We start from the raw sequence: 22,172 nt of genomic DNA on the forward strand, positions 1-22,172 counted from the left end.
TGGTGAGAATGTACAGACGGAAACGGTCGAATTCCACGCCCTGTACAGTAAGTTTAACCAGGCAGAAACCCCGGATCGGGACAGAGTGGGACCCGGAGGCAAGAGAGATCTGCCGGTTGGTGGGATGGACCGCAAGGGGATAGCGCCTTACCGTGTCCGGGTGGGTGAAGCTCTCGGTGCTCCCGGAGTTGATGAGGCAGGAGGTCACGTGGCAATTGACCAGCACCTATGTGGAAGAGGGTGCCAGGTTGCGAGGACGCGACTGGTCGAGCGTAACGGAGGCAAGTAGCGGGTGATCGGCGGTCGAGTCAGATGAGTCCGACGAGGAGCGGTAGCGACCCATGTCCCGTGGCCCTGTCCTGGGGGAGGACAAAATGGCAGCGTCTGGAGTACCTGTGTGGGAGAAGATGGTGGCGGACAAAATGGCAGCACCCATGGAACGCACATGGCGGTGGGGGATGAAGATGGCGGCGCCCATGGAGCGCACGTGGCGGGGGCGGCGAAAGATGGCAGCGCTCACTGATCGCACGTGGGGTCGGGGGAAGCGGACGGCAGGGCCCATAGAGCGATCGGCTGAGGCGAGCGGAATGGGGGCGCGATAGCGGCAACCGTCTGGGACTGACACACAGCTGCAAAGTGGCCTTTCTTGCCACAAGCTTTGCAGGTCGCGGTGCGGGCCGGGCAGCGCTGGCGGGGGTGCTTCTGCTGATCGCAGAAGTAACAGTGGGGACCCCCAGGGAGCGCGGTGCGGCGAGCAGCGCAGGCGTAGTGCGTGGGGACGGCTGCTGGGTCAGCCGGTTGCGGGGTCCACGAGGGGTAGGACGGGTGGGCTGAGTGGCAAGTGGAGTAAGAGCGCGCACTACGGGAGGCGGCCTTCATGGAAAACGCCAGAGTCTTTGTGGCCACGAGGTCGAGGGCGGCCCCTTCCAGTAGTCGTTGCCGGATGGGGTCCGATGTAATGCCTGTAACAAAGGCATCGCGCATGAGTAAGTAAGAGTGTTCCGTGGCTGTCAGGGCCCGGCAGTCGCAGTCTCGTACCAGAGGTATAAGGACCCTCCAGAAGTCCTCATTCGACTCACCCGGCTGCTGGACACGAGTAGAGAGTTGATGCCTCGCAAACAGGGTGTTCGCCGACTGTGCATAGTTCTCCTTGAGCAGTTCCATAGCTCTGGCGTAGTCAGTCGCATCTCGAATTAGTGGAAAGACACTGGAGCTAAATCTGGAGTACAGGTGTTGCTTTTCTGAGCCTCCGTCGGAGGACGGTCTACTGAAGAGATGTAGGCCTCGGAGACTGCAAGCCAGTGAACAAAGTCTTTCCTGGCGTGAGGCGTCTGCAGATCCAGCTGCAGACGGTCAGGCTTGATTCTGATGTCCATGGTGAACGGAAAATCACACAGCAATAAATTGTGGCGCTAACAATTGCACTCAAAGATGAGAGACAAGTACAAACGAGGCTTTATTGCTGTGTGATGCTATTCCTCCGGCTGCAACTGTAGACTAGGGTCTGAGTGACTCACACGCATATTTATACACAAGCTCCCTGTGGGCAGAGCTAGCCGGCAGGGGCTTACCGGAGGAACCTGTATTACAGGTACAGCCATACATCCCCCTACTGCAAGTATGCATATCTACAGTGGTTATCACCACATTGTGCTTGTTGATCATCTCAGTTTCAGGACATCACTGCAGGAGTTCCTCAGAGTAGTGTCCTAGGCCCTACCACCTTCATCTGCTTCATCAATGACCTTCCTTCCATCAAGGTCAAAAATGGGGATGTTCGCTGATGATTGCAAAATGCTCAGAACTATTCAGGATTCCTCACAATGCAACAAAACCTGGACAATATCCAGGTTTGGGATGACAAGTGGCAAGGAACATTTGTCTCACACAAATGCTAGGCAATGACCATCTTCAACCATCGCCTCTTGACATTCCGTGGCCTTACCATAAGTGACGTCCCCACCATTGACCAGAAACTGAACTGGACTAGCCATATAAATACTGTGGTTACAACAACAGGTCAGAGGTAGGAATTCTGCACCGAGTAACTCACCTCCCAACTCCCCAAAGCCTGTCCACTATCTGTGAGACACAAGTCAGGAATGTGATGGATTACTCTCCATTTGGATGGAGGACTCCATCTCCAGAAACACTCAAGAAGCTTGCACCATCCAGGAAAAGCAGCCCGCTTGATTGCTATCTCTTCCACAAATATTCATTCCCTCAACCAATGACGAACAGTGGCAGCAGTGTGTTGCATCTACAAGATGCACTTCAGGAACTCACCAAGGCTCCTTAGACAGCACCTTCCAAACCCACGAATGCTACCATCTAGAAGACAAGGGCAGTAGTTATCTGGCGTACACCACCACTTGGAAATTCCCCTCTGAATCACTCCACCCGGACTTGGAAATATATCGCTGTTCCTTCACTGTCGCTAGGTCAAAATCCTGGACCACCCTCCCTAACAGCACTGTGGGTGTACCTACACATCAGCGGCTACAGTGGTTCAAGGCAGCTCACCACCACCTTCTCAAGGGCATCCAGGGACGGGCAATAAATGCTGGCCTAGCCAATGATGTCTACATACCATAAATTGATTTTTGAAAACTACAGTGGCTCCTGCTTCCGTAATACCGCCACCTATGTGTTCAAATCCCTAATGGCCTTGTTCCACCATATTTCTCAATAATCTGCTCCAGTTCGACAACCCTCTGAGAACTCTGTTCCTCCAATTGTGCATTTACCACTCATTGTGCAATCATCAGCATACATTTCCCAAGGAACTCCTGCAGCGATGTCATGGGCTCCATCAACCACAATCACCTTCTTCTGTGCTACTTATGACTCCAACCAGCAGAGAGCTTCCCCTTTGCATGATTCCTACTGACTCCAGTTTTGCTCAGGCTCCTTGATGCCACACTCGGTCAAATTCTGCCTAAATGTGAAGGACAGCCACACTCACCTCACCTCTTTTATCCATTTTTGGACTTAGGCTGTAATGAAGTTAGGGGCCAGGTGGCTCTGGTGGAACCCAAACTGTGTATTAGCAAACAAGTATTGCTGTGTAAATGCCACTTGTCGATGACCCTTTTCATTACTTTGCTAATGATCGAATAGACTCATCATCATGTGGTTGGGTTTGTCCTTTTTATGGACAGGACATACCTGGGCAATTTTCCACTTTGTCACCTAGATACCAGTGTTGTACTGGAACAGCTTGGCTAAGGGTGCAGATAGTTCTGGAACTTCAGTACTATTGCTGGGATGTTGTCAGTATCCATCACCTTGACAGTATCAAGCCATTCTGCCCTGCTCGCCTGCTCCACCATTCCATATCATCATGATGGATCTAGTTGTGGTCTCAGCTGCCCTTTTCTGTCTGCACCCCAGAATCCTTGACTCCCTGATCTGACAAAAATCTATCTAACTCCGCCTGAATACATTTAAAGACCCAGCCTCCTACCTTCTGGGGAAGAGAATTCCACACTCTAATGATACAAAGAGAAACAAAAAAGTCTCATCATAGGAGGTAACATCCTCCCAGTATCCACCCTATCAGGTCCACTCTCAAGATCTTATATGTTCAATAAGATCACCACTCATTCTTCTAATCTCCAATATGTATAGGGCTAAACTGTTCAACATTTCTTCATTAGATAAGTCCTTCATCTCAGGTATCAGTCAAGTGAAACTGCTTTGAACTGCTTCTAACACATTTCTTAAATAAAGAGACCAAAACTGTATGCAGTACTCCAGATGTAGTTTCACCAAGGCCCTGTACAGCTGCAGTAACACTTCCCCACTTTTACATTCTATTTCTCTTGCAATAAATGCCAACATTCCATTTGCTGCGCCTGCATAATGTGACTCATGTCACCAAGACACCCAGATCCCTCTGTACTAACGAGCTCGACAGTCTCTCTCCATTCATATAACAATGCTGCTTTCATATTCTTACTGCCAAAGTGGCTAAGTTCCTATTGATTCACATTATAGTCCATCTGCCAAATTCTTGCCCACTCACTTAACCTGTCGATATCCATTTGCAGACTCTCTGCCTCCTCTCCACAACTTACTTCCCTACCTATCTTGTCATCAGCAAATTTAGCAACCATACATTTGGTCCTTTCATCCAAGTCATTGATGTTGATTGTAAATATTTGAGGCCTCAACAGTGGTTCCTGTGACACTCCATTAGTTAAGTTTGCTAATCTGAATAAAACCCATTTATTCGTACTCTCTTCTCCCTGTTAGCTAACCAATCCTTTATCCGTGCTATTAAATTGCCCCCTATGTCATGTGCTCTTATCTTGTGTCGTAACCGTCGATGTGGCACCTTATCTGGAAAGTTCCAGGCGAGCGACCACACGGAAGCGATGATTGTAAGAAACATTTTATTTTACCGACTATATCAAACTCTTAGTCCCCGAAGGGTCTCCCATGCTTGGCCCATACTTGGGCCGGGGTGTTTATGCCCCATGAAGCCCCTGGCCTATGGGTGTAGCTCCGCCCCCTCATCTAGGGAAATCATACTCAGGTGAGGCCACAGGGACTCTGAGGCGGAGACCGGCGGGCCAAACAGAGCGGCTGAGAGCGGGGGCAGAGAGGCGCACAGGGGCCCGGGGGTGGGGGGGGGAAGAGATTTGGGCGGTGCGCTGGAAGGGCCCGGAGGAGAGGGGGAGGTGCGCAGGCCGGGCGCAGGAGCCCAGGGGCGGGGGGAGAGATTGGCGCAGTGTGCTGGAAGGGCCCGCAAGGGCCCGGAGGGGGGGGGATCCCCGGTCGCTGCGCGGAACAGCAGCGAACGATTTGGCCTGGCAGACCGTCGAAAAGTGTCCCCTCTTCCCGCAGCTTTTACAGAGGGCGGAGCGGGCTGGGCAGCGCGGGCGAGGGTGTTTAGCGAACCCACAGAAATAGCAGCGGGGCCCCGCGGACTTGTCGGGGCGTCCCGCGGCACAGGCCTGAGGGGGGTCAGGATTGGCGGATGGCGGTGGGGAAGCGTGCCAGGAGGCCCGGGGCGCTGCAGCACGGCTGGGGACATAGGCGCGGGCATTTAAATCGGCGACCTCCAGGGAGGTGGAGAGTCCGTGCCTCAGTTAGGCTGTGGTCGTCTTTCTCCAGCATCCGCTGGCGGATAGCGGCAGACTGCATCCCAGCCACGTAAGCATCTCTAATCAGAAGTTCCATGTGCTCCGTGGCTGAAATTTGGAGGCAGGCGCAATTCCTCCCTAGGACAGCGAGGGCCTGGTAAAAATCGTCTAATGACTCACCGGGGAGCTGTTGTCTGGTAGCCAGCAGATGTCGGGCGAATACTCTGTTTACCGGTTTAAGAAACTGTCCTTTCAGCTTATCCATGGCCGCGTCGTAATCTTTTTCCTCCGCAATCATCGCGTAGGCCGCCATGCCCACGCTGGAGTGGAGGATGTGAAGCTTCTGTGCCATGGTGGGGGGGGCTGTTTGCGGACGCCAGGTAACCATCGAAACATGCCAGCCAAAGTTTAAAGATTTCTGAAGCGTTCTGAGTTTGCGGGCTGATGCGGAGGCATTCGGGCTTGATCCGGAGCTCCACCTTCAAAATTCTAACTTATTAAATTGATGAACCATCAATTGAACGCGAGACGAGTTGCTGTACAAAAGTAGGCTTTAATAAGCTAGATGCTAGCCCTGCGGTCGACTACAGTAAATGGCCGACCGCCGGGCGTGCTGGGTATTTATACTTCACCCTGGAGGCGGGGTTAACTCAGCCTCTCGACCAATCGGGGAGCCATCACATGACTGGTCTCAACCAATCGGTCGAGAGGCACATGACTGACCAGGGCCAATGGTAAGCCGGTGTTCTGCACCAATGGCAGGCAGCTATGTTAATCATACCACCACAAATAGTGGTGAGGTTTTTACTTCAGCAGTGAGCGGTCATGAAGGCGCCCTTTAGCACACCTATTTAAAAACTTGAAGCTAGCAAAATGGCTGCTCTGGGGATTGGAGGAGGTGAGTAGTCAACTTAGAAATCGGGCAATCAGCATGGGGGCACCAGGGATGCTGCCCAGTGTTTGGTGAGAGGACGGGCCTAGTCGGGGAGATCGGCCACCATCGGTGGGAGGTCACCCCTGGGCTGGGTGGAGGGGGAGGAACTTGCGGCTTCATCGGAGGAGGGGAGCAAGGAGGCGCCAGACGTGGAGGATGAGCCAGGGGAGGATGGAGGGCAGGCAGCTGAGGGTCCGGCATGCTAGGAGGGTCAGGGTGGCCCTCATCCTCATCCGTTTGTCAAAGGACATGGCTTCCTCCGTCACCTTAACCCCTCTCCCCATCCCACCCACCATCCCCCTGCACCAAACCGCCTCTCCCTCCCCCTCTCTCCCCAGTAATATTTCCTTCCCCCCAATTCCGTATCCACCTTTCCCTCTCCCCCAACCATTCCCCCCCCCCCCCCCCCCCCCACAATCACCCTGTTCCACCCTGCCAGGGTTTGTGTCACATCATTCCAGGGCGATGGGCCTACGTTGGCACTGTCAGCATTTCAATATACAAAGCAGGATGGTGATGCTATCTTGCTGTGAGCTGAGCTCTGGTGCTCCTCAATCAATGTCAATCATTTTCAAAGTTAGGGTCGCAACCAGCTGGTGGATCACGGGTGGGTGTCGGGAGGGTCGCAGGTCCATCAGTTATGGCCGCGACCAACATTTTAAAATGCTGCCCGCATCCAGCTTTCAGAATGCCGGCCATCACGTGCATACATGGCCCCTCAGCAGTGCACAGGCCTGGAGCCCAGCGAGGCAGACTGCCTGCTCCTGTTGTCAGCACGCTGACCCGGGAGCACATTAAAAAAAAAAAATTGATAGAGTCTTCCTGCCTGGAGCGGCGGGAGAGAGCAGGCCATACGCTTCCTACACTGATTTCACGTGCGAGGGCGATTCCTTCATTTGAAATGAATGAAATTAAAAGAAATGAAAATCGCTTATTGTCACAAATTGGCTTCAAATGAAGTTACTGTGAAAAGCCCCTAGTCGCCACATTCCGACACCTGTTCGGGGAGGCTGGTACGAGCAGTGCTGGTGTGAACTCCAGGGCCTCAGGTGACAACCCATGAAGAAGATGCTGAAAACAGGAACAAAGCAGCATAAAGGTGATTTCTTGAGGTATGGGTTAATAATTGTGCCACTGCAAATCAGGATTCAAAGTCTGTCTGTGTTATATGCAGGGAATTACTGGCAAAATTAAAGATTAAAGCCCTCAAAACTTCAAAGGCATTTGAAGCATGGCGAGTTAGAGGACAAACCTCTTAATTTTTTTCAAAGGATGCAATGAGATGTTAAATCATCAGCTGAAGTCCTTAGCAGAAATGTAACATTGAATGATAAAGCAAGTGAGATCATGAGGACCAAGCAGGCTCACCTGTCACATTAAAGGTAAACGGAAATGGTGGGTCGGGTGGTGTAGGTCACGAAGGGTGGCTAGTTGTTAAAAATGGGTCAAAGAAGTTTGAAAAATATTGATCTTTGCCATAGTCTACCTCCTGTCTGTCGGATGACAGGCCGTTGACACCCATAATCTGCACATGCCTTGGTGGAGAGCCCAGATCTAGGACCACCGTGCCCAGGGCGGCTGGGGCTTGGGGAGAGCAACCAGGTGATGGAGGGTGCAGGCCGGCCCGCAATGCAGAATCATATGACAGAAGCTTCACATGTCTGGGGTGTAACGTGTTTAATGGTGCACAGTGGTGACCCTAACTGCCCCTAGCTATAGATGGTCCTGCCCCCTTCGCCCTCTGTGCCCTCTCAGTGATCCTCAACCTCCGTAGTCCTCCGTGCTCTGTTGCTACGTCTGTGTGTGACCCCAGGATGCTCATCAGAGATGAAGGCAGCCAGCTGCTTACCGCATGCTGTGACTTTTGATGCCCCTGGCGGGCATCCTCTGGAAGGCCGGGAGCCAGAATGTCCCTCCGATTTGCCGGTGGCACATGCCTCGCCGTCTCTCTCCTCCCAGTTGGCGCCCGTGGGGCCCTGGAAATCACCTTAGGATGGAAGGGCAGCTGGATTGAGCTCACAGCCCCTGCATCATCTGGCTCTGCCAGCTCTGTGATCTCCCCATTGTCTCCATTATGGTGTCGATGGCCTCATCAATGCCCCTCTGTGACCGGGCTATGCTGTGCAATACCTCACCAATGTCCACCTGCATCTGGGTCATGGTCCTCAGTGACTGGGACATGCGGCCAAGGCCCTCAGCCATGACCATCATTAACTGAGCAACGCCCTGAGTCACCACCACTCAGGAGAACAGGGGTGCGGATTGACCAGCACCACCAGATTGAGATCCTGCGGGAGATTGGATATGTGGTCAGTGGGAGGGGAGGATCATTACGGCTGGCATGAACAACACATCTGTGATGGGTCATCTGGGTTGGGGCTGTGGATACTCACCTCTGCGGTGCAGGCCAATCTTGACGTTGGTGACCGATCTGTCCTCAGCCACCCCCACAACTTCCAGGGCCCGTTCTTTGTATGGGGTAAGGACTTTGATGTCCGGCATCCCACTGCCGGTATGGGCCCTCTGCCGTCTGTTATGGGCCAACTTCTCCTGTGGACAAACAGAGGGCATAGTGAGGCTCACGTTTCATGCATCGCAGGGTGGGAAATATGGCGGAGCACAGGTGTGGTACCGCTGCTGGTGATGGGTGCGGTTTACACGTAGGTGGGTACCAGGGTGTGCCAGGGCACAGGTGCAGCATTGTGCTGGGGCGGGGGTGGTTTAGTGCCAAACTCAGGGTCATCAGGTGGGGGGGTGGCAGGTAGGATTGGTGCCGGGGGGTGATGCCAACTCACCCGTGTGGCCCGGTGGAAGTCATTGAGCTTCTGTGGCACTGGGTGGCGGTGTTCCTTGTGACACTCCCCGCAATGATGGCCACTGCCAGTTCCTCCCAGGCAGCACTGGCTGTCCTGTGTCTGACTCCCCGACCCCCGTGGGGGAACAGGGTATCCCTTCTGGACTCCACTGCGTCTAACAGTTTGGCCATCTCTGAATCATGGTGCAGGTCTCCTTTGTGACATGGCTGAGTGCTGTCTGGGGTTTCCTGTACGGGATCAGTTTAAGTGCTGCTCTCCCTCGTTAGAGGCGAGCTGCTGGGCCCAATCAGTCATTTCCGACATGAAGCCCATGCATCATTATCACCTTTAATTGGCATTACATACCGATAGCGGTCTCGTTGGTTCCGCCGTGGGGAAACACCCAGCAATTCCCGCTCACTACTACACTAATAAACGTTTTCATTAGATCGCGTTCAGAATTTAAGGACATTTTGGCACAAGTTTGGAAAGCGACAGCATATTGCCAAAGATGGGGGTTCCGAGCCAAATCTCAGACTTGCCAGAAATTAATTTAGATAACTAAATAAAGAGCCTATTCTGGACCATAAGGAGAACTTGTTTATGGAGGAAGTGAACCTTGGAATGGTTCTTAATGAATTTGCATGTTTTCACAAAGGAGAGGCAATCAGGGAGAGGAGGAGTGTGAAATATTAGATTAAACTAACAGTAAGAGAGTAAGTGTTGGAGAGGTTTAATATCTTTGTAAGTGTGTCCATCCCTAGGCCTGGACAAAATGTATCCTAGTTTATTAAGGGAAGTAAGAGAAGAAATAGTGGAGGTTCTGACTATCATTTTTCAAACCTCTCTGGTTATAGGAATGATGCCAGAGAATTGGAGGACAGCCAATGATGTACCTTAACTTAGAGGAGAGAAAGGGATAAAATGTAATGGCCCAATGGCCTTATGGGCCCAACCTCAGTGGTGAGAAATTACTGGAAAAAATTCTGAAGAGTTTAAATGTTGATTTTAAAAAGACAGGGATTAATCAAAGACAGCATGCTTTTGTTAAGGGAAGATCATCTTTGACAAACATGATTGAATTTTCTGGGGAAGTAATGAGGAAGTCCTATGTGGGTAGTGTATTTGGTATAGTCTACATGGATTTAGCAAGACATTTGCTAAGATTCCATTGCCCATGGGATCCAAGGTAAAGTGATAAATTGGATCCAAAATTGATTCAGTGGCAGGAACAAACGGGCATGGCTGTTTTTGTGACTGGATTGGATATGATTAAGAAGTTTACAGACTATACAAATATTGGCCATGTGGTAGATAATGGAAGAAAAAGCATCTGAAAGTCAATGGACTATATAGGTGGATGGGAACAGTGGCACACAACACAATTAATAATAGGAAGCAGAAATTTCAAGGAGCCTTGGTGTGTATGCTCACAGATCCCTTCAAGAGGTTGATCAAGGTGCCGTATGAGATACTTGCCTTTATTATCTGAGCCATAGAATATAAGAGCCGGGAGGTTCTGTTGGAACTGTACAAAACACAAGTTAGGCCACGGACGTTCTGATCAACATACTATAGAAAGGATGCGATTGTACTAGTGAGGATACAGAGGAGATTTACATAGATGTTGTCTACACTAGAGAATTTTAGTTATGAAGAAGGATTGGACAGGCTCGGGTTGTTTTCTTTGGAACCGTGGAGGCTGAGGGGATAACAAGTTGAAGTGTATGAGGACTCTTGATAGAGTAGATAGGATGACCCCTTGGTTGAGGAATCCATAGCCAGGGGTCATTGATTTAGACAAGAAGTAGGACATTTAGAAGGTATTAGAGGTTGGTGGGGATCTAGACATCACTACTTCACTGGGTGGTAGAGGTAGAAACCCTCATAGCATTTAAAAAGTACTTGAATATGCTCTTGGGGAACTGTAACCTCATGAACCAAGCACAGGAAAGTGAGATTGGACCTGATGATATTGATACTGGTCAGCCGGCAGGATATGATGGGCGGAATGGCTGTGTACCATGCTGCAAATATTTATGATTCCATAATTTCTACGAATTATATGCTAATTCATAACAATGTATATTGACTGCCAAGAGCCTTGCCTCTTAATTATCTTTTAACTGCAAAGTAATTTAAACTTTCTCTCAAATTCATCTTGCACATTGGTGTAAGATAAGGATTTCACATAACAGATCGTAAATTAGAGTGAACTATATACCTTTTCCTCTCTGTGCCGTCTCTCCTTCTCTTCCATACGCTGTACTTCTGCAAGCTCTGCACTGCGAAGTTCCTCAAAGTCACGTTGCAGTGCGCGCAGGTTAGCCAGCTCTTCCTCCTCCATGACCTCTAGTAGAGCTTGTTCAATAGTTTTTCCCACCAGCACCTCCAACATTGGTTTCACTTCAATGTCAAAGTCAAAGAGCTGGAAAAAGATAGGCAAATGAAACAGAATCATGAGAGTCAAAGTTGTGACAGCATGAAACCTCAATATTGAATCTGGACACTTTTCAATATATAGTACTCACTTACCTTAACTTACCTAATATTTACTCATGAGGAGTGTCATGAAAGCAGCAAACCCCCGTGGATGTTGGGCAGTGTGAGACCCAAGCTATTTTAATTTCCAGGACTCATTAATATTTAAAGAATATGCTATCTTCCCAACCATGTAATCTGCACTGAGATCACCATGCTGAGAGCGATCTTCAAGTTGCCCAGGGCTGGAAGGGGCAGTCCACACATGGGACACCCAACCTGAGGGAGGATCCCGGGGTCAACCCCTTACTCACAACCCAAGCCCACTTAACCCCAGGACCTTTGGGGGACACTCATTCTGCAGTCTAGCAGCGCAGAGGGGCACATGAGCAATGGACTAACGCTGTGACCCCCCCCCCCCCCCCCCCGAGAGTTCAGCATGCCAGGGCTAGGGTGTCACTGCCAGGGTATCAATGCCATGATACCAGTGGCAATGTACTGTTGTCAATGCTGCAGGAGGAGGGGGAATCTGAAGAGGAGGGACCTGGAGGAGGGGGAAGGTTACCCTCATGTGTGCATGGGCAGGGGCGTGGTGGGGGGATGACCTGTTATTCCCATGATGGAGGGTAGGTGGGGAAAGGATGCCCCTCCTTGATGAGAGGTTGTTGGGCTCCCTTTGTCAGCAGGGGCGACATGGGGATGGGGAGCTGGGAGGCCTGCCTACGGATGCTGGGATTGGGTGTCCATTCAAAATGACGGCCTAAGACCAGTAAGTACAGGGAAACTGGCATGTTCGCCATTATGAATAATTTATCATAGCAAAGGTAGGTAAATACCACCTCAGAATCGCTTCTAGCACCAGTGGGACATGGTCTTGATTCTCCGCTGACCGGAGCACTTAGGGCACGATTCTCCGCAAATGCGGAGAGTCGTGAAGGCTGCCATGAAACTGGCCGTGTTTCACGGCAGCGTCCGCGCCCCCTTCCGGGACCCGATTCTGCTCCCCGGTCGGGGCTAGCAGTGGGGCCCCATGAACCACGGCATCGCAGGCTTAGCGAACTTCGCTAAGCCTGCGCACCAAGGGTAACGGCGGCTGATGCGCACAATAACGTCAGCCGCGCATGCGCGGATTGGACGGCTCCAACCCGCGCATGGGCGGATGACGTCATCATGCATATGCGTGAACCGTCATGCCCCTCAGCCACCCCGCGGACTGATCCAGCGGGGCGGTGGAGGAACAAAGAGTGCGCAGGGTTCGGACCCGCTGCCCATGCCACCCTTGGCACGGCCGTGGTGCGGCCGTGCCAATCGGTGCCATGGTTCTTCAGAACGGCACTTTGCGGCCGTTTTCACGAACGGTGAGAGCAGGTGTGTTTGCGTTCGTGAAAACGGCCGTAAAGGCCTGGGAACTCGGCCCATCGGATAGGGGAGAATCGCTGTTCGCCGTAAAAAAATGGGGAGCAGCGATTCGTGTCGTGGGGCGGCTGTGGGGGGGGGGGGGGGGGGGGAGAATAGCGGGAGGTCGGGAAAAATGTCGGGAAGGCCCTCCCGCTATTCTCCGACCCGTCGTGGGGGGCGGAGAATCGCACCCATAGTCTCTGAAACAGAGAAACCTGCCCTTAATTTCAAAATGGAAGAATTCCTCCCAATGTTTCACAGAATCATAGAATTCTTTTGGCGCAGAAGGAGGTCATTTGGCCCTTGATTTCTGCACCAGCTCTCCAAACGAGCATTCTGGTTTAGTGCCATTCCCCCATACCCCCGCACATTGTTTCTATTACAGAAATCACCCAATGCCCTCCTGAATTCCTCAATTGACCCTGCCTCCACCATACTTCCAGTCAGTGAATTCCAGACCTGAACCACTTGTGTGATAGTTTTTCTTACTACATTTCTACATATATATCAAGTTACTAATTCTGATAGATCTTGGTGTTGTAATTTAGAATTTTGTCTGGAAAGAGGTAACAACACTAAGAACGTGCCTTGCAAGCCTTGAGGCCTACGACATCTAAATATGGCAAACCACAAATACAAATAGGATTGGGCAGTCGGGACGTACAAGGCAGTCTTCTCAGGGTTGAAAGTGGAACACCAGATTGTAACTGCTGGCACACTCTACTGTTAGTTTTACAGCATTTAATAACAAAGCAAAAATTGAAAATCTTACATTTTAATAGCGCTTCTCACAACTGCCGGACATCACAAAGCATTGAATTACAGCCAATAAAGTACTTTTTGGAATGATGTCGCTGTTGTAATGTAGGAAATACAGCAACCAATATGAATTCAGTAAAGGCCAACAAACTGCGATGGGATGATGATCAGATAATCTGCTTTTGAGATGTCGATTGAGGGATAAATATTGGCCAGGAAAGTCAGGATAACTCATCTGCTCTTCCTCAAAATAGCGCCATGGGAACCTTTACATTCACCTAAGCAGGCAGATGGTTTAACATTTCATCCAAAAGACAGCACCTCTGACAGTACAGCACTCCCTCAGTGTACTGCATGAGAGTGACAGTCTTGATTCAGCGAAAGAGAGTAAGTGTTTGTACTGCAGAGCTGTTTGTACTGAGAGCACTTTGTATAATTAACATTTTTTTTAAAAAAAAGAGTACCCAATCATTTTTTCCAATTAAAGGGCAATTTAGCGTGGCCAATCCACCTACCTTGCACATCTTTGGGTTGCGAGGGAAAAACCCACAAAAACATGGGGAGAATGTGAAAACTCCACACGGACAGCGATCTAGAGCCGAGATCGAACCTGGGACCTCAGCGCAGTGAGGCAACAATTCTAACCACTGCACCACCGTGCTGCAAGGCAATTTGTATAAATAATGAGAAACTAGCGGTTCAGTGAAAAGCAAAGTTCTGCAGCATATGCGACTGATACGTTTCAAGTCATAGCTCAGAATTGCCCAGAATTAACCTATCAGCTGTGTGAAATCTCTCATATATGAAGCTGAAAAATTAGCAAGTTTGGCTTTCATTTCATGGTGGAAGTCAGATTTAGAAAGAAGGTTTTTAGGCAAAAGGTACCCATTGTCTAAGATGCCTTTTTAAGAGGCAATTTGTAGGAATAGATAGTGTATAAACAATGCATGTGATTTTATAACCTAAGAATTATGAATCTCAGAAAGGACAGACATACAATTAAAAGGAAGTTACACAAAATGGCTGTTAGCTGAGCTAGCTACATTCCTGAACAACCATTAGCTGGGTTAAGTTGCAAACTGGTATAAATAACATCATTTAATTACAGACAGCAGAGTTAGTCAGGGGGACAAGAATGATTGAATCAGACATGGGAGGCCAGGGAAGTATGACAGAGGAGTGATAAACAGTGTCCATAAGACAAGGACCATTGTTCATCCTTGCCAGCCCAAGGTCACCGATGGAGGCAGGAAAAATAATTTTAACAGTTGGTATGGGTGACTTCTTCATGAAGTTAGGGGCTGGTAAGATACCAATCCACTTTATGTAATGTCAAATTTAATTGGATATATAACAAATGTATGTAATGTATAACAAATATTATTGGACAAGGTCTAGCCGAAATGGGCTGTGTAGATTGTTTTGAAAAATGTATAAGAATGGATGTTTTCCTTTGTTTGGTGGAGAGACGTCATCTCCCCGCCGGCAAAATAAACCGTTTGATGCGACGACCAGCAGCCCTAGGCATTGAGTGATTTCTTTGAGATCCTTCCCGCTAATACATGGCAACAAAATAAAATGTATCATCGATATGTAGCTCACTTTTAGATCTTTAGCAAGGGCACTAAAATTGTTTTTCATATGGCAGATCTTGCTTACTGAACATCATAGCTATTGAAAAATGTTGTTTTGTAAATAGGATCATATATATATATATAGGATGAGATCTACCAGCCACTTTGCGCCGGAAAAGCAGCACAGTGCGGCCGGTAGATGCCGAAGTTCCCACTTCCGGGATCTACTCAGCCTGCCATGCCTCCCAAGATCAACTCGATGCCACAGAACGTCGAGGTGTGAAGCCCGCCCATGGATCTAACCCCCTCACCTTGGAGACTTCAGGCGAGTGCCATTCAGTGCTGGCCTCCATAAATGGGAACCAGACGGAACTGCACTTATGGGGGTCCCTCAGACGATTGGAGGCCCCAGGTGCTTGGGCACTGCCAGGATGCCAAGCTGGCATTTTTCACAAAATGAGGATTGGGCCCTGGGGTGCCCTGCACAGGTGTGGTGGTGGGGGGGGGGGGTCAGGGGTTGTGTTGGTTGGGGGGGGGGGGGGGGGGGGGGGGGGGAGTGGCCGAGAATTTTAAAATGGCGTCCTGATCTCTCCCTGTACTGAGGAGTTCCAGTGAGCGGAGTCCCTGTTGAGGCCCCTGATCTACCCGAATGGCCGTTTGATAGCGTGGTGTTTCTCAGCACTCTGAGCACTTTCAGCAGACCAGCAAATAGTTTTCAAGAACTTGCTTTCGGACAGACAACTCAGAAGGAAGAAGGATCACTTATATTGCAACATAAAATACTGCAAGCTTGAGCTTGAATTGTAACGTAACTTTATACCACCTTCTGTTCCCGTAGATAATAATTTACTTTTAACATAAAGTTGCCCAACATGCAATATAACAAATAGGAGCAGGAGTAGATTATTCAGCCCCTCGTGCAGGCTACACCTTTCAACATGGTCATGGTTGATCTTCTGCCTGAACTCCATTTTCACATGCACTCCCCATGATCCCCAAGATATCAAAGCTCTGTTTATCTTTGCAATGAAGCATCCACAACTCCGAGGGGAGTGAGTTTCAAAGATTCACATCCTATAATGAATAGCATCCCCCTCCTCTCCAATCCTAAATCATTGAATCGTTAAACTCAGACTGTGTCCCCATGCTCTGGACACCTCAGCCAAGGGAAATACCCTCACGTAGTCAAAGTAATTACAACACAGGAGACCATTCAGCCTCTCTGTAGAGCAATCCAGTCATTCCCTTCTCCCATTCTATCCCCATAGGCCTGCAAGTCTATTTCCCTTAAATGCCTTAAGTTTCTTTTGAAATCATTGGTCGTCTCAGTTTCCACACAGGGAGCACATTGCAGGTCATCACTGCGCACTTTAAAAAAATATCTTCTTCAAATCCCCCGTGTATCTTAAACCTTAAATTTATATCCTTTGGTTCTTGTGCCACCTGTAAATGGGAACAGCTTTTCTTTTTTTAAACCACCATAATCATGTACACTTCTTTCAGATCTCCTTTCAATCTTCCTATTCCAAGCAAGATAACTTCAACTTCTCCAACCTAACCTTATATCGAAATTCCATCATCCCTGGAGCCATTCTGGTAAATCTCCTCTCAAGGATCCTCACACCTTGCCTAAAATGTAGTGACCAGAATTGGGTGCAATACTCTAGTTGTGGCCTAAACTGAGCTTTATAAAGGTTCTACATAACTTCCCTACTTTGCTACTCAGTGCTTCTATTTAGATCCCATTTGTTTTGCTGACTACTCTCTCAATGTGGCCTGCCACCTTCAAAGAGCTATGATACTGCCTCTGTCTCTGTACACTCATTGGGGCTGTGACATGATGTACATATTGCCATTCTCTATCCCTTCACCAAAATGCACCACCACATCACTGTATTAAATTCTATCTGCTACTGCCTGTCCATTCTGCTAGCTCATGGCCTTTTGCAGATGCTTCACATCATCATCACCCTGTTTGTCACATTTCCAAGCTTGGTATTACCAGCAGATTTTGAAATTTTACTCAAGTATTTCAATATATACACTTACACATATAGCAAATAAAAGACAGTGGTCCTAGAACATTGGACACCACCACCCTCCAGTCTGGAGAACAACCCTTTGCCACAACTGACCGATTTCTGTCTTAAGCTAATTTTGTCTCCAAATTGACACTCCATAAGCAATTTTAAAGAAACTAGACTTTTATGCGATACTTTGTTCAAAGGCTTTCTTAAAATCCTTTTCAATAAAATGAACTACATTCTCTTCAGGGACCTACTATAATATCAAAAAAATAAATTAGTCAAACACAATCTGCTTTTCACAAATCCATGTCATCTCCCTTTAATTAATTGAAATCTCGCCAAGTTCCCGTCAATCCCCCCCACCCCCTCTTCACCTCCACCCCTGCAGATTATGGAATTCAAACTTTACCATCACCCACTGTTGTTAACATTATGCAGTTACTAGGAACATTCTTACACCCTTTCTTGAACAAGGTTATATTTTCCACTTCCCGACCCTCTAGCACCTCCTTCCCATACAAGGGAAGGTTGCAAGATTATGGAAAGTCCTTCCACTGGGCTGGGATGCAAGCTATCCAGACCAGATGACTTATCTACTCTAAAGCATAGCCAGACTTTCCATACATCCTACCAATCAATTTTCACCTTATCCCTTACCTCTACCATCCTCACATCTGTCAATATTTTATCAGCATACATTTCCTTCATAAACACCAATACAATACCAATAATTATTAAATATTCTAACCTTGCCCTTACTTCTAAGCATATATCATCTTCTTTCTCCCATAATGGCACCCATTCTATCTCTTACTACTATAGGGTAAAATGTAGGAGCAATAAGGTCCGGCAACCCTGCATTTCTAGGAAAATCCAGGACTGGATAAGGAGGGGGAGAAAGGCTTTTAGCAAGTCCAAAGACAGAAATTCAACTGTCGCCCTGAAGGAATATAGGAAGTGCAAGGAGGCATTTAAGAAAGCAATTCGAACATGAAAAAGGACTTGCAAGAAAGATTAGCAAGAACTCTAAGATATTTTGTAAATACATTAAGCGACGAGTTAACCAGGAAATAGTAGGGCTCATTTGAGACCAAGGGGCAATGTGTCTGTGAATCCGTAAGACATTGCTAGGGTGTTAAATGAATACTTCTCATCGGTCTTCACTCAGGAGGATGATGTAGGTACAGAATTCAAGAGATGGGACCGTGAGGGCATTGGGCACTTTGACATAGGAAGTGAGGAGGTATTGGAGGCTTTCATGGGCTTAAAAATAGACAAATCTCCAGGTCCTGATGAATTGCATCCCCCAGGCTATGGGAGGCGAGACAGGAAATTGCAAGGGTTCTGATGCAGGTTTTTTCATTTATTTAAAGAAATTTCCAATTAAGGAGCAATTTAGCATGGCTAATTCTCGTGGAGGTGAGACCCATACAGACATGGGGAGGATGTGCAAACTCCATAAGGACAGTGACCCGGGGCCGAGATCAAACCCGGGCACTCGGCGCTGTGAGGCAGCAGTGCTAACCACTGTGCCATCGACGCAAGTTAATTCTTCTCTGGCCACGGGGGAAGTGCCAGTGGACTAATGTTGGTCAGCTTTTCAAGAAGGGAGGTAGAGATAAACCAGGGAATTACAGACCGGTGAGCCTCATGTCAGTGGTAGGGAAACTATTGGAGAAAATTCTGAAGGAGAGAATTAATTTCCATTTGGAAAGGCATGGGTTGATTAGGGATAGTCAGCATGGCTTTGTCAGAGGGAGGTCATGCCTAACACAATTTGACAAAGTGACCAAGTGTGTGGATGAAGGAAGTGGAGTTGATGTGGTTCATATGGATTTAGCAAAGCCTTTGACAAGGTCTCACATGGGACACTGATTGAGAAGGTTAAAGCACATAAAATTCAAGGAAACTTGTCAAGATGGATCCCAAACTGGCTTAGTAATAGGAGACTAAGGGTGGTGATGGAAGGCTGTTTGAGTAATTGGATGCTAAGATTGGTAGGGTGGTTAACAGTGAAGGTGACGGTCATGGGTCACAGGAAGATATAGATGGGTTGGTCAGATGGGCAGAGCAGTGGCAGATGGCATGTATCGCTGATAGTGTGAGGTAATGCACTTTGGAAGAAGAAACAGGACAAGGGAGTATGTAATGAATGGCAGGACACTAGGAAGCTCAGAGGAACAAATGGATCTTGGGGTACTCGTTCATAGATCCCTGAAGGTGGAAGAGCAGGTGAATAGGGCAGTGAAGAAGGCATATGAGACTCTTGCCTTTATCAGTTGTGGCATAGAATATAAGGGCAAGGAGGATATATTGGAGCTGTACAGAATGTTGGTTAGGCCACAGCTGGAGTACTGTGTGCAGTTCTGGTCACCTCACTACAGTAAAGAAATGATTGCATTGGATGGGGTACAGAGGAGATTCACCAGGAGGTTGTCTGGGATGGAGCATCTGAGCTATAAGGAGAGACTGGAGAGGCTGGTATTGTTTTCTTTAGAGCAGAGAAGGCTGAGGGGAATATGTTGATATGTTTGAGGTGTATGTGATTATGAGGGGTTTGGACAGGGTGAATAGGAAGCAACTGTTCCCCTTGGTTGAGGTGTCAATCGCAAGAGGGTAAAGGGTGAGGGGCAGAAGATTCCGATGGGATTTGAGAAAATATTTTTTCACTTAAAGGGTGGAAAGCACTGCCTGAGAAGGTCGTGGAGGATGGAAACTTCACAACCTTTAACAAGCACTTGGATGAGCACTTGAAACATCATCACATTCAAGGATATGGGACAGGTGCTGGTAAATGAAATTAGGCGTAGTTATTGTTGGTGCAGACTTGGATGGGCTGAAGACCTTTCCTGCACTGAATGACCTGCTTAACATGGTGGTAAAAGATTTTGGTGGTGTTCCTTTTTATATTAACTACCATTCTAATATATTGGCCGGGATTCTCCCCTACCCGGCAGGGCGGGGGGTCCCGGCGTAGCGGAGTGGCGTCAACCACTCCGGCGTCGGGCCTCCCCAAAGGTGCGGAATTCTCCGCACCTTTAGGGGCCAAGCCCTCACATTGAGGGGCTAGGTCCGTGCCGGAGCGGTTGACACCACACCGACTGGCGTCCAAACCGGCTCCAGCGGCCTTTGACGCCCGGCGCCGGGGCTGGCCGAAAGGCCTCTGCCGGTTTGCGCATGCGCCAGTGCGTCAGCTGCCGCTGACGTCACCACCGGCGCATGCGCGCTGGGGGATTCTCTTCTGCCTCCGCCATAGTGGAGGCCGTGGCGGCGGCGGAAGAAAAAGAGTGCCACCACAGCACTGGCCTGCCGGCCTATCGGTGGGCCCCGATCGCGGACCTGGCCACCGTGGGGGCACCCCCCGGGGTCCGATCGCCGATCGCCCCGCGCCCCCCAGGACCTCGGGGGCCCTCTCGCGCCACCGATCCCGCCGCCACCAGAGGTGGTTCAAATCACGGCGGCAGGACAGGCCTCCCAGCGGCGGGACTTCGGCCCATCGCGGGCCGGAGAATCGCCGCAGGGGGCCCGCCAATCGGCGGGTGGTGTTTCCCGCCCCCGCCAATTCCCGGGTGGCGGAGAATTTCTGCCACGGCGGGGGCGGGATTTTTGGTGGCCCCGGGCGATTCTCCGACCCTGTGGGGGGGTCGGAGAATTTCGTCCATTATCTTTACTAATCTCATTTTTGTCTGTGCTTACTGTATTTGACATATTTTTTGCTTCAAGAATTCATCTGACATACATCACACTGCATTTTTCCTGTTTCATCATACAGTATTAGTTTTCTTCACTTCACCATCCAAGGAGCCCTGGCTTTGGTTCCCTGCCTCTTCCTCTTATTGGAAAATATCTAGCCTGTATCTGAAATATCTCCTCCTTAAAGCTCACATATTGTCCAGTTACAGTTTTTCCTTTCAGACTTTGGTTCCATTTAATCCCGGTTAGATCCCCTGATATCCCACTGAAGTTAGTTTTCTTCTAATCTAGGAATTCTGTTTTGGATTGTTCTTTGCTCTCCATTGCTAATTTAAAGGTTATGATCACTCTTATGCAAGTACTCTCCTTCAGACACTCGCTTCACCTCATTATCCTGCACCAGATTCAACAATTCCTAGTTTGACCAAGAACATACTGGTCAAAGAAGTATTCTTGATTAAATTTCATATAGTCCCTCTCCCTTTAGTCTCACATTATTCAAATCAATATTTGAATAACTGAAGTCCTCTGATCATGGGACAAGTTTCTTTTCCCAGGAAGCAATCTAATTAACCTTCTTTATATCACCTCCAATGCAAGTATCCTTAGATATGGGGCAGAATTCTCCACAACGCCCGGCGCCATCGTGAAACCTGGAGAGGTTCACGACGGCGTCGGAAGCCTCTCCCGGCCCCCCTCTTCTCCCCTACCCGGGGGGATAGGCGGGCCTCAACGGGAAACTCGGCGGCCGGGCCTTGTCCCTGGCTTCAAGACCCGGCGCGCCAAGAATGACGCGGCAGTGGCGCCTAATGACGTCAGCCGCGCATGCGCGGGTTGGACAGCTCAAACCCGCGCATGCGCGGTTGCTGTCTTACCCCTCAGCCGCCCCGCAAGACATGGCGGCTTGATCTTACGGGACGGCGGAGGGGAAAGAGTGCGTCCCCTTGAGACGCCAGCCCGACGATCGGTGGGCACCGATCGCGGCGCTCGATCCCCGATCCACCCCCCCTAGGCCTCACACTTACCTGGCGCGCCATGTTCACGACGGCAGCGACCAGGTGTGGTTGCCGCCATCGTGAACAGGTCAGGAACGGCAGGCCGCTCGGCCCATCCGGGTCGGAAAATCGTGAAAAACGGTGGCCCGCGTTTCTCCGAGCGGCGTGTTGGAAAACCGGACACGCCATTTTGGGGGGGTTGGGAGAATAGCGGGAGGTGCAGGAGCGGACCTCCCGCTATTCTCCCACCCATCGTGGTTGTGGAGAATCGCGGCCATGGAAATCAAAACTGCACCCAGTACTTCAAGTTTCATCTCACCAAAGCTGCATTCAATTCCAGCAATATTTCCTTATTCTTGTACTTAATCCCCTTTAACCATGCGTTCTTAATTGCCTGCTGCTGACTTTGTGTTCCTTGTGCAAGTA

General features: G+C 49.4%; 1 protein-coding gene across 2 annotated transcripts in view; it reads right to left on the minus strand.

The window, feature by feature from the left end:
- Nucleotides 1-22,172, minus strand: part of rsph3 (radial spoke head 3) — a 105,380-nt gene that overhangs the window by 41,218 nt on the left and 41,990 nt on the right. For both annotated transcript variants that reach the window (XM_038808176.1, XM_038808186.1), the window contains exon 5: nt 11,044-11,247. In XM_038808176.1, the coding sequence (XP_038664104.1) occupies nt 11,044-11,247 (204 nt within the window). The remainder of the gene's footprint in view (nt 1-11,043; nt 11,248-22,172) is intronic.

This window comes from Scyliorhinus canicula, chromosome 1 (genome assembly GCF_902713615.1).
Source record: "Scyliorhinus canicula chromosome 1, sScyCan1.1, whole genome shotgun sequence".
In the NCBI taxonomy this organism is placed as follows: Eukaryota; Metazoa; Chordata; class Chondrichthyes; order Carcharhiniformes; family Scyliorhinidae; genus Scyliorhinus; species Scyliorhinus canicula.